Below are 15,242 nucleotides of genomic sequence, written 5' to 3'. Positions count from 1 at the left end.
CCTCTCCAATCGCACATATCACCTACCTATATCTATCTATGTTGGTAGGTACCTACCTATCCATGTCAAAAAACCAAATTTCAAAACTAGGTCGTGTTTTTATGTCATAAGAGGGATGTTCGTGATAAATTAAGACCATTCTTAAGAGATACTTTTTGTATCATTAAAGGATTAAAAAATAGCATTAGGTAACAAGTTCACCTTCTGAAACGAGCAATTATAAAAAGCACTCATTTCCCCTGTTACGTGAAACGTACTTGAGTAATCTCTAAAAATCAAAAGTTATACCTATTTTGTCATGCTTTAGCTTAAAGTAACGACTCATGCTATACGTATACGTAACAGTAATTCGATAACGATTAAACAATATCACGTGCAGCTAATATACAAAGTATCAAATTGACACTACGAACGATTGATTTTGAATCAAGAGTCTGGATGAAAGTACCAGCATATCTAAGCAAACATCAACGGGTGGCTTTTTCATTGAGTTGAAAAAATTTCGTCACAGCATCCGAACGTACTATCGAGATAATACGCTGGCAATGATAAAACGAAGCAGCTGGCGAGCTAGAATATATGTATTTCATAATACACTTTTACACTAGCACCAATATTATTCGGAGAGTAATCAAAGAAGCGGTTTTGGACACGAGGTCATAGTACACGCTAATTGAGAGTTACGCGTATACGTCATTGGTTGAATCACACATTCGCAAGTACTCTTCGGTTTATGAATGATGTACCTACAACACATACACAACTTACCAACTAGGACGATTGTTGACGTCCTTGTTGGGGTACCAGCTGAGTCGAGATAAATGTCGTTGAACAGTATCAGTAAAGAAATGTAATCGCAATTGAAACTGTTTTAACCGGTAAGTGATTCTATTTTTTCTATCTTCTACAATAATAAAGGTTTGTGGTGTTTAAAGTACCTAGATATGAATAATTAATCAATTAATTTGAGTGACTTGTATTTTTTTTAATTTTTTTTTTTTAATTTACTTTTCATCAAAAATATTTTTATTTATTTTTATCTCGATACATAGTGAGAAAAAAAATCAGCAATCTGTATAAATAAACCAATGAGTATTTTAAAAAAAAATATATATTTGGTACGCTTTGAAATAGGTAGCAAACTTGTACCTAATAAAGGCGCGTTTTTGTTACCACCAACTAAGATCAAATTGTTGAATCATTTTGAACCTTTTTTACTTAACGTATATTTTTTGACGCGTTCAAGAAAACAGTTTTGTCTTTTTTGTACAGTAGACTTCCGCTTATCCGGCTTCCGCTTATCCGGACAGCCGTATTATCCGGACGAAAAAAAATTCTCCTTATTATCCGGACTTTCCGATTATCCGGACAAAATCCGTATTATCCGGACAAGTACACATGAATTACATACGAGTACATACTCAAAAATTTTTGTTATCTTTGTTTTTGGTTTGTTTTTCTCTATTTTGTGAAGAAATAAAATTCATCTTTCGCACATTTCATTAAAAATTACAAAAATACACCATTATCATCAAAAAAACAGTAATTTTTGGCCAAAAATTCAACCAAAAACATATTAATCCGTATTATCCGGATTTTTGCTTATCCGGACATCCAAATTCCCCAGTTAGTCCGGATAAGCGGAAGTCTACTGTACAAATTTTAGTTCCAGGTAAAATATCAATTTAATTACTTATAAAATGATACTTAGCTTTATATAAATTTTAAGTTGGGCTATATAAGTACCTATGCCAAAAATGACCACCTAGGTACCAACGTAAAGGAAATATTAGGTAAGTTTTTCGTTGTTATTCTCGCCACCAATTATGGCCTAACTAGTAAATTTGTTAAATACCCACCTGTCGAAAATTGGATTTGGATCACGAATTAGATTCAAGGATGTCTCATGTCTACGTTCTACGTTTACTGTTTGCACTAACACATAATAGGTATAGCACTTATATTGTCATGCAATTGAATATGTAAATGGAAATTACTTATTCATCTGTTATCAAGCCAAGGTTACCTATTTTATCTATTTCGAAACTCGAAAACACAATTTCCAGTAAATAGGTAGGTACCTACCTAAAGTAAAGTCGAGTTTAATAGAGGATCAGTAGATATCCAGTCATTCAATAAATTCACACTACGTCAATCATAAGCCAGTAAAATAATGATTAAACAGTACAACAATCTTAATATCATGTTATAATTTGATATGACTTAAATGCTCGAAATACAATAGTTCGTAATTCGTGGATAACATCCCCACTCCCCCCATCCAAGCTATTCGTATCATGTAACACGTGCAGAGACTCTTCGTTTGGTGTTAATAAAAATGCATAACCAAACGCCTTGAAAACGAAACCACGTAACTTGATAATTCAGTAGGTAGGTGCGGAACGTAAATGTGATTAAGATTAACGAATCTCATGTTGTCTCTTATACAAAAAGAAGATAATGGAACTTCCAATTAGTTTTGGTAATTCGAGTTGAGTTCTTAGCATTTTGAATGTTGATTTCAGAACTTGAATACTAATTTTCTTGCGATACCTACGCAGAAATAAGTGAAAAAGTAAATTAATTTCTTTGGCTATGTACTTACTTACTTGGCTTGCAAAAAAAAAAAATCAAAATTATTAAAATATTGTGTTGTTGATTTCAAATTTTTTTAAAAATATACCTATTCCATTAGAAGAAGGTGCAGGCAGATCTTAGCTTTTTTCACTCACCGCTCAGAAAAAAAGAATATAAATGCAGCTCTCGTAATTTTTATTACCTATACTTAATCGGTTTTTATTATTAGAATGCGAGCCAGAATTTGGATTTGAAATTGAAATAATACATACATAAAACGGCGAGATGGAAATTGTGAAATACTTGGGCCTATCATTTTTCCTTCGATAATTTCACTTTGCTCTGCACGGCAAGTAAGCTTTGATTCGGGGAAAAATGAAAAAGTACCTATTTTTGAAAAGCCCTTCCCCTTTTTTCTCAACCAGTAGTCCCACTTTTTTGCTATGCACAGACGATTCTGGTCACGTTTATTTTTGAACTTTCTGTGCTTTTAGAATGCTACTGCATATAGTTCTGGCCGAGGTCATCTACCATTAGAATTTGTCGCATGGAAGACCATGCTACAGGTGTATTCACTATGTTGCAATTGAATTTACTACGTACATGTGCACCTAGTTACCTAAGAAAAGTTATAATCTTTCGATGGATACATAATTTTATATTGTTTTCATTTTTCAGGTCCTTTAATTCATCTTCAAAATGATTTTTTTGGTGGCACTTCTGCTATTGGTTGCTTACGTGTATTATTATTTGACTCGCAATTTCAATTACTGGAATAAAAGACAGATTGTGGGCCCTAAACCAATTCCTTTTTTTGGAAATATTCAAGATGTAGCATTTTTTCGTTTAACGCAAGCAGAATGCCTTCAAAAAATCTATCAGTGAGTACTTCTTTCTTCAATATTAGGTACACATGTATAATTGATAGAAAGACTATAAATGATATAGGTATTTTAATAGACACCTACTGACAGTGGTTGGGAGAGAGGAATAATTACTTCGCTTATCTTAGTAAGTGTAGCCTACTCGTACTACACAAACGAATCAATGAGTTATACTTACTTCGATAGATAGCTAATTAAAAAACAAAGATGCATGGCAAACAATTTAAACTTATACAGTTTGCATTATGGTTCGTATAAAACTCAGTATGCAAAATATATTTATGCCGAATAACTAGAAAATAGGTACACAATCTTGCATCTGCATCAAGAAACTTATGCTAAGAATCTATGTATTTAAACTTTTACGGCTCTTTTCAAGTGGTTTATACAGTTCAATGAATACGGAGCGTACGGTATAGAGTATAGACTACCTATCTAAGTATAGGTACCTACGTGAAATGTTGGATATATTTTTGAAAAAAAGAATTCGATGATTTTCTTCCTATTTTAATTTTTAGTCATGTGCTTTTTGTTTTCTTTTCTCTTTCAGAAACTACAAAGGCGAGAAATACGTCGGAATGTTTCAATTAAGCACACCGACGTTACTTCTGTTAGAACCTGAAATAATAAAACAAATTTTAGTGAAGGATTTCCAACACTTTACCGATAGAGGACATCATTATGACGGAGAAAGAGAACCACTAACAGCAAACTTAGTTAATTTGGAAGGAACAAAATGGCGCATCTTGAGACACAAATTAACCCCAACATTTAGTTCTGGCAAGATTAAAAATATGATGCATCTTTTACACGACTGCGGTAAACAACTTCTGCAATACTTACAGGTAGTTGTGTGGTATTTTAGTACCTAGCAGGTATAAATTTGAAGAAGTTGATGGTTCGTGAAGCTCAGAAGTTACAAGAATTGTAACTATACTGCGCGCGATAAATTCTACAAAAGAGCTTATAAATGCGAAGAAATACAATTTTCTCACTATTCCCTAGATTCCTTTCTGCTAAACTAAACAATAACGGAAAACATTTCTTTTATTTCAGGATAATATGAAAAATTCAAATGAGATGGAAATTGAAATGAGAGAATTTACAGCTAAATTTACCACTGATGTAATAGGATCGTGCGCTTTCGGATTACATTTCAACTCAATGTCAAAAGAATCGTCAGACTTTCGACGAATGGGTCGAGAAGTTTTGCAACCTTCTAAAATTTCCGCTCTTTCGAAACTTGTACGCGTATTTTTTCCGGCTCTGTTCAAAATCCTTAATTTACGAACGTTTCCGAAAGAAGTTAACGATTTTTTTCTCTCCATGGTTTCGGAAACTTTGAAACATCGTCGAACGCACAACATCCATCGTGAAGATTTCTTACAAATGTTGGCCGATTTACGCGAAACAAAAGATCACACAAATCCTGAATCCGATCAAGATTTTGAAGTAGGTAATGAATGGTTTGAACAATGTATTATACGTAACTGCCTATAGTATCAGAGAAAAGTAAAAATCATCGCTGTATGTTTTCAGATTTGTCAGATAATTTGATTGCGGCGCAAGCTTTTGTATTCTTTTTGGCTGGATTTGAAACATCATCGACAACGTTGAGCTTTTGTTTACATGAATTAGCTGTTAACAAAGAAATTCAACAAAATGTGTACGAAGAAATAAAAACGACGGTGGAGAAAAATGGCACAACCCTGACTTATGAATCTTTGAAAGATCTAGTTCTATTGGAACAATGCTTATACGGTGCGTATTTTAACCAAATTAAAATATGTACTTATCTATGCATTGTAGGGAAGATTTTATAATCTTTTGACATGTTCAAACGGTCCTCAGTAACATAAACGTGACCGAAAATGCCTATAATCATGCCTGATCAACAAAATAAAACTGATTTGACTCATAAAATTTGTAGAAACGATGCGAAAATACCCTCCAGTTCAAGCACTAGCGCGAATATGTACGAAATCATACCAGATACCGGAAACTTCGGTTACTATTGATGAAGGAACTGCAGTTCTCATTCCTGTGTACGCTTTACATCATGATGAAAAATATTACGAAAATCCGGAAACTTTCGACCCTCAGAGATTCTCTAAAGAAAATATGAATCAACGACAATTTGGTATTTATTTACCATTTGGCGATGGACCACGAATCTGTATAGGTAAAGATTACGAATAATATTTAATATTTTTCGATTGGTGAAACAAATGCGATAACGTCACCTACAATTCATGTTTTTACAGGTAAAAGATTTGCCTTATTGGAAATGAAATTAGCTCTGGCTACTTTTTTGTACAAGTATGAAATCAACGTTTGTTCGAAAACACGTCATCCACTACCTTTAGATCCTCGCGCTTTCATATTAGCTCCAAGAGATGGAATTTGGTTAAAGATACATCCTAGAACAAACTCGTGTCAATTGTAGCGGAAAATATAAAATTTTGAGATCGCTCTTTTTATTCGTGTTCAGTTTTAATGATCATAGTTCATCGACGATGAAAAAACATCAAACAGTTTTCTATAATACTAGCAGATTCGATGTAACAGAGCTGAACTGTCCAAGACATGAAGCTGAAATCGCATACATATTTTAGAAAACATTTATTAAAAATGGAAACGTTACATTGTTTATGATCGTGGTCGTTCTTTCTTTTCTTTGTATAATGCAAGAAGTGAAACATTTGCTACTTTAACAACTTTAAAACGGACACCTGCAACATAAACAAACATTGCTATAGCCGTCTGCAATTTTTTCAATCATGAATGAATAATAAACAAGCATTCAATCATACCGGGAATATCACCAACAGCGTGACCTTTACGACCGAATCCGGCAACTAATACTTCATCGTTTTCTTCAATATAATTTAAACAACCATCACGAGGTACAAAAGCGGTAATTTTTTTTCCGTTCTTTATTAATTGAACTCTTACACATTTACGGATGGCAGAATTAGGTTGTTTAGCTTCTACTCCTCTGTAAACAACAAATTCACAATGAAAGAAGGGTTTAAACGTAATAGAATAATATAAATTAAACGAAAAATGACATTCCAGCTAAATTATTTATACTTACACTTTTTCTAATACAATTCCTTTAGCGTGTGATGCACCACCGAAAGGATTGGCCTTCCATCTAGTTCCTAAATGAGCTTTTTTATAATCCTTATCGGCCCAACGTTGTTCTCTTCGATGATTTACATGCTTACGCGCGGTACGGATTCCCTTCGGTTTACCTAAAGAAGCAAACAATGAGAAGTGTTAGTAGATTACTTCAAAAGAACATAAAGTTGGCAGTGGAAAAAGTACAGCTACGTGAAGTGGAATCACAGGAAAAAGAGAAGATGAAAGATTTTGAAAATGTTCTTTTACTCACCCATTCTTTAAGATGGAAACCTACACGGTTTTTATTAAAAACTAATGAGATTACAACAAAAATTAACAAATTAAACTAACACATTTTTCCATCAAACTTTCCATCCGTTTTTGAAAGTTTGATAAAAATAATTATTTTTGATCGATGTCTCCACGTGTTTTGTTTGTTAACTTGACACATGGGATGTGGCAACAGCAGGATAAACTGTCGCATCGCATATTTCCTTTTTAATTTTTCTTTCGATACGGGAAAACTTTTATTTAAAAATAACTTTATAAGATTATTTATTGTTCAGTAAAAACTTTAAAGGTTTGTGCTTTTATCAAATGCAGCAAAAAGTACTTTATTTTTCAAATTTAAAATATTCAATAAAACTTGAATGAATGACGTTTTGATTCACCATTCAAAACTTCAAAAGTAAAACCATGTCTTGTTTACTTTCTGTTATCAATTTTTTGGAAATAATTATCATTTTTTTTCCAAAATTTGCATTTTCATTTTTCGTATTCATTAGGATTAATTAGTTTCTGGATCTGCGATCGTACTCCTAGGTAAGGAACAAAACTTCAGTGTTAGTACAATGCTTGATGATGTAATTGCTTGTACATATCTTACCGGCGTGTAATCGGTAATTTTCCACTCGAAAACTGATTGCAGACGTGGGTGATTCAACTCCCTCAACGGCCTCAACTATCTTATTAATCCAAAATTTACTTGCATCATTCGTAACATATTCGTCAAGTATTTAGTTAATTCTTCTCTTCAATTTCTTATATGTTTTCTGATCGTTTCAGTCGAACAAAATATTCAAGATGACTGCTTCAGTTGAAGAAGAATCTAGCCATGCAAATGCTGAAGAGTAAGACATATATGATCTACTTTATTCATTTTTGTTTAAATATTTGTTTCAACCTCACAATAATTCTGAAATTTTCTCTGTAATCTGTAACAGCCAAAAAAAGTCGAAGAAGCAGCTGAAAAAAGAAGCTAAAGAAGCAACGAAGTCAGCTAAAAAGGAAGAAAAGGCCTCTAAAGGAGTAAGTGTATGCTTTTCAAATGAATAAACGAAAAAGTATCATTGGAGAATTGTTTTACGTTCAGTTATAATTTTTATGCACTAAAAGCGATCAGCTTACCACATTACATCATTTTCATACAGATATTACTCGTGATGAAAATATTATGAAATTTCAGTCGATAAACTACATACTCGAGTTCATGGTTCAAGTTCGAAAAATTTGAAAACATAGTTAGTAATAAGGTATCATTGGTCTAAAAAAGTTTTCTTAATCTTTATAATTGCTTTTTTGCATGAAGTAAAGATAAAATTGAACCACGTAACCGATTGATGTATCTGTATATTCGTTAGTTTAATTCGTATTTGACTCGAAAAATTCAATGGTTGGAACATATTGTCGTACCTATGGTTTAAATTTTCAATAAATTTGACATTTCAGTGATTAGTTCTACGTTTATTTTACTAAATATGCTCGCTCAAACAACACTTATTTTAATGTTGTACATAACGGTACTTTCTTTTTGCATAAAAAGCTATGTAAAATAATTCTTTTTTTAACCAAGTCAAATATTTTCAGAACAGCGCTGGAGATAATGCTCCTCCAGCCGAAGATTACTCAGTTGGGAAGTATGGAGCTCTGGGTATGATCCAAAGTAAGGCATCTGATAAACAAAAATATCAATTTGTGAACGTCAAGCAGTTGGATAATTCATTCATCGATAAAGAAGTATGGATAAGAGGACGGATTCATACTAGTCGAGGAAAAGGTGAATACGATTCAAGAATTACATTATTCGAAATGAAATTTTTTTTACAAATGATGTTGTTGTAGGTAAACAATGTTTTATTGTTGTAAGACAACAAGAGAATACCATTCAGGGGCTTATAGCCGTTTCACCTACGATCAGTAAACAGATGGTCAAGTTTGTTTCCGGGTAAGCCACAAAAATCACTTTCTCAAGTTGTCTTTATCGACCTGTTGATGATGATTTATTTCATTTCAGTATTTCTAAAGAGTCAGTTGTTGATATTCTGGCTAAAGTGAGCGGTGTTAACGTACCCGTTGAGGGCTGTACGTTGAAGAATTTAGAATTGCATGTCATCGAGTTATGGGTTGTCAGTGCAGCAAAATCTCCTTTACCGATGCAAATTGAAGATGCTGCTCGCCGAGTGAAACCTGAAGAGGTATCAGAAGCATTGCTATCATATATATAAACAAATTCATATAAGTTTTTTAAATAAAAATTATGCAATAGGAACAAGACGGTATAACGATCACAGTGAATCAAGATACTCGGTTAGATAATAGAATTTTAGATTTACGAACTCCTGCCAACCAAGCCATATTTAGATTAGAAGCCGGTGTTTGTAAATTATTCCGTGATATCCTTGCGAACAAAGTAAAGTATTATATTGGTCATTTATGGTACATAGCTGTGACGTGTGAAGGTATATTTTCTAAAATTTCTTTCTCTAGGGTTTCGTTGAAATTCATACTCCAAAAATTATCAGCGCTGCTAGTGAAGGTGGAGCAAATGTATTTCAAGTATCTTATTTCAAAGGATCGGCGTATCTTGCACAATCGCCTCAGCTTTATAAACAAATGGCGATCGCTGCCGATTTTGATAGAGTATTTACAGTTGGTGCCGGTGAGTAGATTATGTTAATATTTAAGCGCATTCGGCCATGTCTTTATTTCTCATTATCTTACAGTGTTCAGAGCGGAAGATAGTAACACACACCGGCATCTTACTGAGTTCGTTGGTCTCGATTTAGAGATGGCATTCAAATATCATTACAACGAAGTAGTAGATTTAATTGGTGCTACGTTTACAGAAATGTTCAAAGGATTACGTGATATGTAATTATATCGATTTTCACATCCAAATGACCGCGTGTGATTCGTATTTGAATTCTTATCTCATCGATGATTTTATTAGATATAAAGACGAGATAACCGCCATTTCCGAACAGTATCCCGTCGAGCCGTTTAAATTTCTAGACCCACCGTTGAAGCTGGAATTTCCGCAAGCGATAAGCATGCTACGTGAAGCGGGTGTCGAAGTAGGTGACGAGGACGATTTATCTACTCCGGATGAGAAATTACTTGGAAGATTAGTAAAAACGAAAGTGAGCTTATAAAATTGAATTATTGTTTGTTATTGTTGTTGTTATTTGTAAAATACATATTACTTTTTTTGTTCCAGTATGATACCGATTTTTATATTTTGGATAAATATCCGTTGGCTGTTCGACCGTTCTACACGATGCCTGATCCTGACAACGAAGTATGTTTTTTTGAAATTTGTCGGTGTATATTCCCGTTCTTTATTCATCGTGATAATGTATGCAATTTCAGAAAATGTCCAATTCCTACGACATGTTTATGAGAGGTGAAGAAATAATGTCCGGTGCGCAAAGGATACACGATGCCGAATTTCTCAGTCAGCGTGCAAAGCATCATAATATCGGTAAGAAAATACGATCGTAGTAGGTAAGATATAAGTAATTTTTAGTCTCAAAAATAATCTCAATCTTTTTTCTCAGATTTGGAGCAAATCAGAGCTTACATAGATGCATTTAAATACGGCTGTCCTCCTCATGCCGGTGGTGGTATAGGATTGGAAAGAGTTGTAATGCTGTATTTAGGATTGGATAATATCAGGAAAACATCCATGTTCCCACGTGATCCCAAAAGAGTAACTCCTTGAATGAATATTTTTGAAAAGATGAGATTTTCGAAGATTGTATGATTTTTAATGAATTAAATACGTATGAATAATTGTTACTAATCAGTTTGGTTTGATTTTGATATCATGTAGTTGCATTTCATTTTCTCTTGTATTTGAAAAATGTTTGAAATAAAAATAAAATATCAGTGTACCCATATAAATGATTTCTTTGATTTTCATTTTAGAAATAGAACGAATGGAATAGATACCTACCGTAACACCCCAAATTGATTATGTTTATTTTTTTGCAGTGAAGATTTTAAAAAAATGATCTCGAATTCTCCTTTAATTAATTAAATGCGATATTTTTTCAAAACTCGGAAAATGAGAGCCAATCAGCTCGATTAGCTCCATATCTCCGCAAGTGACCCGGCTTTTATGTAAAAAAAAAAAAGCGTTTCCTGGATAGGTAATTAATAAGAATGATTGAGTGAATAATTATTAATTAACGAAAAATTGAATAATTATTTTCTTTTCGATCATAGGTACTTTTACGAATTTGGGTTTAAAAAGAAGTTGGTATTGTTTATTCTTACCTATTATTATGTACAATACGTTAATATGCCAGCAGCTAAACATTGCATAATTGTCTTCTGAAACCTAAGGAATGATGAAGATTTATTTGAACTTTTTCCACTCAAGTTTCTCATTAAGTTCAGTGGAAAAGTTCAAAGTTTATTGTTAGTTATACGACTTGCGTTATAGTGCGATGAAACCGCATGATTTCGGTCGAAGTCAGGATGGCCGAGTGGTCTAAGGCGCTGCGTTCAGGTCGCAGTCCACTTCTGTGGGCGTGGGTTCGAATCCCACTTCTGACAACTAAATTTTTTTTTTTGAAAATTCATATCTTATAATACACTGACCTTAAATTCGTGTAATTTATTTTTTTAAGATATATTTTGAGCCATTTGTCAATTTTATAGTATAATTTCAACAATTCTACTCGTTTCGTACCAATACCTACCTAAAAATGTTGAATTACACGCGTTTTCGAATTTCATCAAAATTTATTCATAAAATTAAAATTGATATAATTCATTTTTTTATGAAGAATACCTACTGTGAAATAGCCAATGAGGCCTTTTCTGATTGAATGAGTATCGAATTGAAATTTAAAATGAGAAGAACTCAGAATGTCAAGAGAAAAAAAATTAAAAATCATTCAAGTACTTAGCTTCGTAACTACATAACTATGTACTCGTATTAGAATCAATGATTGAAAAACAGTAAAAAACTCTTTTTCAGAACATTTATTTATAAAATAATATTATTACTAGGTATAGGTTTGTTATAATTCTTACTCTTACATTTTTTCAAGGAATATTGTCAAAAGTGTTCGTTTAGAATTGGTTATGTTGATAATTATTCCTGAAATCATTTTTGAAAAACAAAACAAATAAATGAGCAAGAAATACATCAGGCTCAAACTTGATAGTGTTGGCTGAATGAAATAATAGGTATAAGTCGACTGATCTGGCTATTTCATATTAGGTACAGTACTTACATACCAGTATTAGGTCTCCAGCTTAATTCAACGACATGAATTCAGAAAAACAAACTGTTTCTTTCACAAATTGTAACGAGTGAAAATTGAAAAAATTATCAAAGTTCAATTGAAAGGCTCCTGAATTATCTATGTTCTAGAAATTGACTTCACCTACGAGTTGCTGATATTTGTTTTGGAGGGGAAGAATAACGAAAGAAAGTTGAAGTAAAATTTGATTTGAGGGATGATGACGTTATAAAATTACGTGAATTTTTCTTCAAAATCTGAGAAGAAATGTATCAGTTTGATAATGATAAGTACCAGGTATGTGCAAGATGAAAAATACACAAAGTACCTTACTTTAAATTTTAAAACATAAACTAAAACAACGATAAACTAAAAAAAAAAAAAAAAAACTTTGAACAATAAATGAAAAATTAATATTTTTTATTTTTATTTTATAGTCGTCAAAACTCTAAAAACAACGTGATGATTATATTCGTCGAGAAACAGAACGTAATCGCACGAACTTCTAAGGTAAAAATTTAAAAAAAATAACAGAGCTTCAAAAACGCATGCTAAACGGTGATTTTTACAGTTTAGTTGGTTAAAACATCACGTGTTTCGGATAGGTACCGAATACCGGCATGTAACACCTATGCAATTTTGGTTGCATTTTATGAAGTAATCAGGCGTTAGGTAACATTAATTGTAAAAATTGGAATCTCATAAGATCAGGATCATGATATTTATGACTTTGGAATTATTGGCAACACAAATTCAAGTTTTCGTGTTACTCTATCGTGGAAATTTCCTTTCATTCCGGATTTTTGAAGTTTTTTACTATAAATTTACCAGGCCAGTCAAATCATTTTTCTTTTTTGGATTCTTCTGGTGCACATCAATCTAGAGTTTTCCTTTCAACGGAAGATTCCTCCTATGCTTTAAAAATAAGAATCCACAGAAACCTATTTTCATATAACTTATCTACTTATACAGAAATATAATTTACACGGAGGAAATATTAGATCTGCTATAGGTCCTACTTTTGATTTAATGATGTTGCAAATGAATGAATTATTAAACTACCCTAATTTGTTGACCAGTTATACATTTAGGACGGTAATAATGTATGTATCTTTCATCTAAATGAACATCCATTGGAGGAAATTAGTCAAAACATAATAAAAGAGGGCTGAAATTGACAGCGAGAAAAAAGTTTAATAAGGAACATATGTATAAAGTACCTATGAAATAGTTACAAAACATCATTGACGTCACTGAAATTTAGCAGTAGACTCTATTTGACAGTATTACGATGTAAACAATGTGTACTCATTGAGGTAAAATGTGCTTGAGAATTGATAGTATTTTCAAATAGGTAAATAGAAATGTTTCTCTCATGGTACTTATCCTTAATTTTAAAGAATAATTCGCTCATATAGGTACCTATACACTTCGGTAATATTCTATCTGACCAAACGGAAAAAACTGTCAATTTTCTTCATGAATTCCTACATACTTTGTGAAAATATTATTATGATAAGAAAACATATTTTCAGTGATGTACTTACTTATAGGTAGCTTAAGAAAGGTAAGTAGGTACCTATTACAAACTTATTTATATAAAAAAGTGCGATCAAAGATATCGAAGTGGATAATCCCAAAACGAAAAATATGTAAGTACCTAGCTAACTACTTACCTACTCAAAAATATGAAAATGTAGAATGTGGCACCTATGAGGAGACATCAGCATAAAGCATGTTATTACTCGTATCTTAAAAAATGAAAAAAGTAACGAAAATTTTACTATAAGAAATACCTACCATAGTTTCAACTCAGTTTTTAATTTTTTTCCAATAAATTCCCCTTCTTCAAATATTTTTTTTAAAGAACATACACCTACTCTACTCGCTCAATTCCATTTGAAATTCCAAGTACAATTTGTCTAGAAATGTAAGAAAGCTCAAGAAATATACTTTTTTATATGAAGTATTTTATTCTTTAAAAGCTGACACGTCCTTGTTTTAATGTTTTTTGATTTGGATTCAGGTCTAAGCAGACTTTCCGTTTAATGCATTAATTTGTATTCCGCCACAAGTCACAGTTAGCTTTTGTTTCCCCTGGCGACATGTTAAAAGCTGATCTTTTCCTTATTTCAAAAAAATATACGTTCACTAAAGTATGATCGATACGGTTCTTTTAATAAATGATAAAAATGTAGACTTTAATTTCAAAATTTTCACCAACTTTCAGCTGTTGAAAGGTGTGATTTTTTTTCTTTTGTAATTCTACGAAATTATTTTTTAAAAAATTATCAAGATGAGTGCTGTAAACATGTAATACATGGTGTCAGTTCAAGCCGTAGGTATATGCAAAGCCCATCAATCTCCGAATTTCAGAGAAGAAAATAGTGTGTTCATCATTTTTAAAAAAAATTGTTCGTTTTCATCCGCACGAATCATTAGTAGGTACCTAATCATGTAAGTATTGGTACTTCTTTATACCTTATTCGCTAATGTGATAATGTGAAATATTTTCTTCAACATTGTGCATTTTTTGTTTTTGTTTTTTAAATTTTGAAAATAATTTGTAGAATGCTTTAGGTACTTACTTGGTCAAGTTTATCATATTTTTAAATCTCAATTCAAGCATTTTGCCATCATTTTCAAATTATTTAATATTAATTTGAATATAGATATAATTTTTCAGTTGTTTCTGCTGAATTGTATGCGTGATGAATTTCAACATTTTCCCGTCGAAATTTCTACCATTGTGCCTGAGTTTTTTATTATACCTACCTACTTCTATTGTCACGTGTGGAAGGATTAACAGGTTTTCGCAGATAGTTCAGGTCATTTCAAAAAAATTTTGAATAGATTATTGAAAGATCTTTGCAGAGAAATAACTCAGTTTTTAGTTCTAATTCAATGCAAAGATGTTGACAAACACAAATGTAGCTGATAGGTTTGAGTGCTATATGGGTACTTGGATAAAAGATTATCAAGGCTTAATTTGGTTCAGGGCAATAAAGCAATTTACAACTGACGAAAAACTTTAATAATTATTGTCACGCTTTCAGAAATTTATTACCTATATTTTATTACAAATACTTACCTATGCCAATGTTATAAGTATTTTTATTAA

The 15,242-nt window shown here is 32.2% G+C and overlaps 3 protein-coding genes and 1 non-coding gene across 4 annotated transcripts; 3 read left to right on the top strand and 1 right to left on the bottom strand.

Moving 5' to 3' along the window:
• The first annotated feature begins 674 nt into the window (after nucleotides 1–674).
• LOC135831737 (probable cytochrome P450 6a13) lies at nucleotides 675–5,941 on the top strand. The gene is made up of 7 exons (XM_065344437.1): nucleotides 675–878; nucleotides 3,256–3,458; nucleotides 4,012–4,306; nucleotides 4,518–4,917; nucleotides 5,001–5,222; nucleotides 5,392–5,643; nucleotides 5,726–5,941. Exons 2-7 carry the CDS (start codon nucleotides 3,277–3,279, stop codon nucleotides 5,905–5,907), a joined length of 1,533 nt encoding a protein of 510 aa, XP_065200509.1. The 5' UTR covers nucleotides 675–878; nucleotides 3,256–3,276; the 3' UTR covers nucleotides 5,908–5,941.
• A 127-nt stretch (nucleotides 5,942–6,068) lies between these two features.
• On the bottom strand, nucleotides 6,069–7,016 carry LOC135831739 (small ribosomal subunit protein uS12). Its single transcript, XM_065344438.1, has 4 exons — nucleotides 6,859–7,016; nucleotides 6,559–6,718; nucleotides 6,275–6,459; nucleotides 6,069–6,193 (listed from the first exon to the last, which is right to left on the bottom strand). The coding sequence occupies exons 1-4, from the start codon at nucleotides 6,860–6,862 to the stop codon at nucleotides 6,111–6,113; spliced, it is 432 nt and encodes a 143-aa protein (XP_065200510.1). The 5' UTR covers nucleotides 6,863–7,016; the 3' UTR covers nucleotides 6,069–6,110.
• A 242-nt stretch (nucleotides 7,017–7,258) lies between these two features.
• Nucleotides 7,259–10,769, top strand: AspRS (aspartyl-tRNA synthetase). Its single transcript, XM_065344436.1, has 13 exons — nucleotides 7,259–7,409; nucleotides 7,653–7,717; nucleotides 7,811–7,895; nucleotides 8,454–8,643; nucleotides 8,709–8,811; nucleotides 8,881–9,061; nucleotides 9,133–9,276; nucleotides 9,354–9,525; nucleotides 9,590–9,737; nucleotides 9,817–10,006; nucleotides 10,084–10,164; nucleotides 10,236–10,347; nucleotides 10,424–10,769. Exons 2-13 carry the CDS (start codon nucleotides 7,671–7,673, stop codon nucleotides 10,585–10,587), a joined length of 1,617 nt encoding a protein of 538 aa, XP_065200508.1. The 5' UTR covers nucleotides 7,259–7,409; nucleotides 7,653–7,670; the 3' UTR covers nucleotides 10,588–10,769.
• A 573-nt stretch (nucleotides 10,770–11,342) lies between these two features.
• TRNAL-CAG (transfer RNA leucine (anticodon CAG)) lies at nucleotides 11,343–11,426 on the top strand. The gene has a single exon. It is a non-coding gene; the product is annotated as a tRNA-Leu (tRNA).
• The last annotated feature ends 3,816 nt before the right edge of the window (nucleotides 11,427–15,242 follow it).

Source organism: Planococcus citri, chromosome 1 (genome assembly GCF_950023065.1).
Source record: "Planococcus citri chromosome 1, ihPlaCitr1.1, whole genome shotgun sequence".
NCBI classification, from domain to species: domain Eukaryota; kingdom Metazoa; phylum Arthropoda; class Insecta; order Hemiptera; family Pseudococcidae; genus Planococcus; species Planococcus citri.
Note: the sequence above shows the minus strand (reverse complement) of the source record. Positions and strands in the feature narration are given on the sequence as shown.

Bases quoted from the DNA above. Each gene is read 5' to 3' on its own strand.
- LOC135831737 (XM_065344437.1), top strand. From the start codon at position 3,277: ATGATTTTTTTGGTGGCACTTCTGCTATTGGTTGCTTACGTGTATTAT. The intron at 5,223-5,391 runs GTGCGTATTTTA...TAAAATTTGTAG, and splicing joins ATTGGAACAATGCTTATACG to AAACGATGCGAAAATACCCT. The intron at 5,644-5,725 runs GTAAAGATTACG...ATGTTTTTACAG, and splicing joins TGGACCACGAATCTGTATAG to GTAAAAGATTTGCCTTATTG.
- AspRS (XM_065344436.1), top strand. From the start codon at position 7,671: ATGACTGCTTCAGTTGAAGAAGAATCTAGCCATGCAAATGCTGAAGA. The intron at 8,812-8,880 runs GTAAGCCACAAA...ATTTCATTTCAG, and splicing joins ATGGTCAAGTTTGTTTCCGG to TATTTCTAAAGAGTCAGTTG. The intron at 10,348-10,423 runs GTAAGAAAATAC...CTTTTTTCTCAG, and splicing joins TGCAAAGCATCATAATATCG to ATTTGGAGCAAATCAGAGCT.
- LOC135831739 (XM_065344438.1), bottom strand. The intron at 6,460-6,558 runs GTAAGTATAAAT...TGTTGTTTACAG, and splicing joins GGAATTGTATTAGAAAAAGT to AGGAGTAGAAGCTAAACAAC. The intron at 6,194-6,274 runs GTATGATTGAAT...TTTATGTTGCAG, and splicing joins CGCTGTTGGTGATATTCCCG to GTGTCCGTTTTAAAGTTGTT.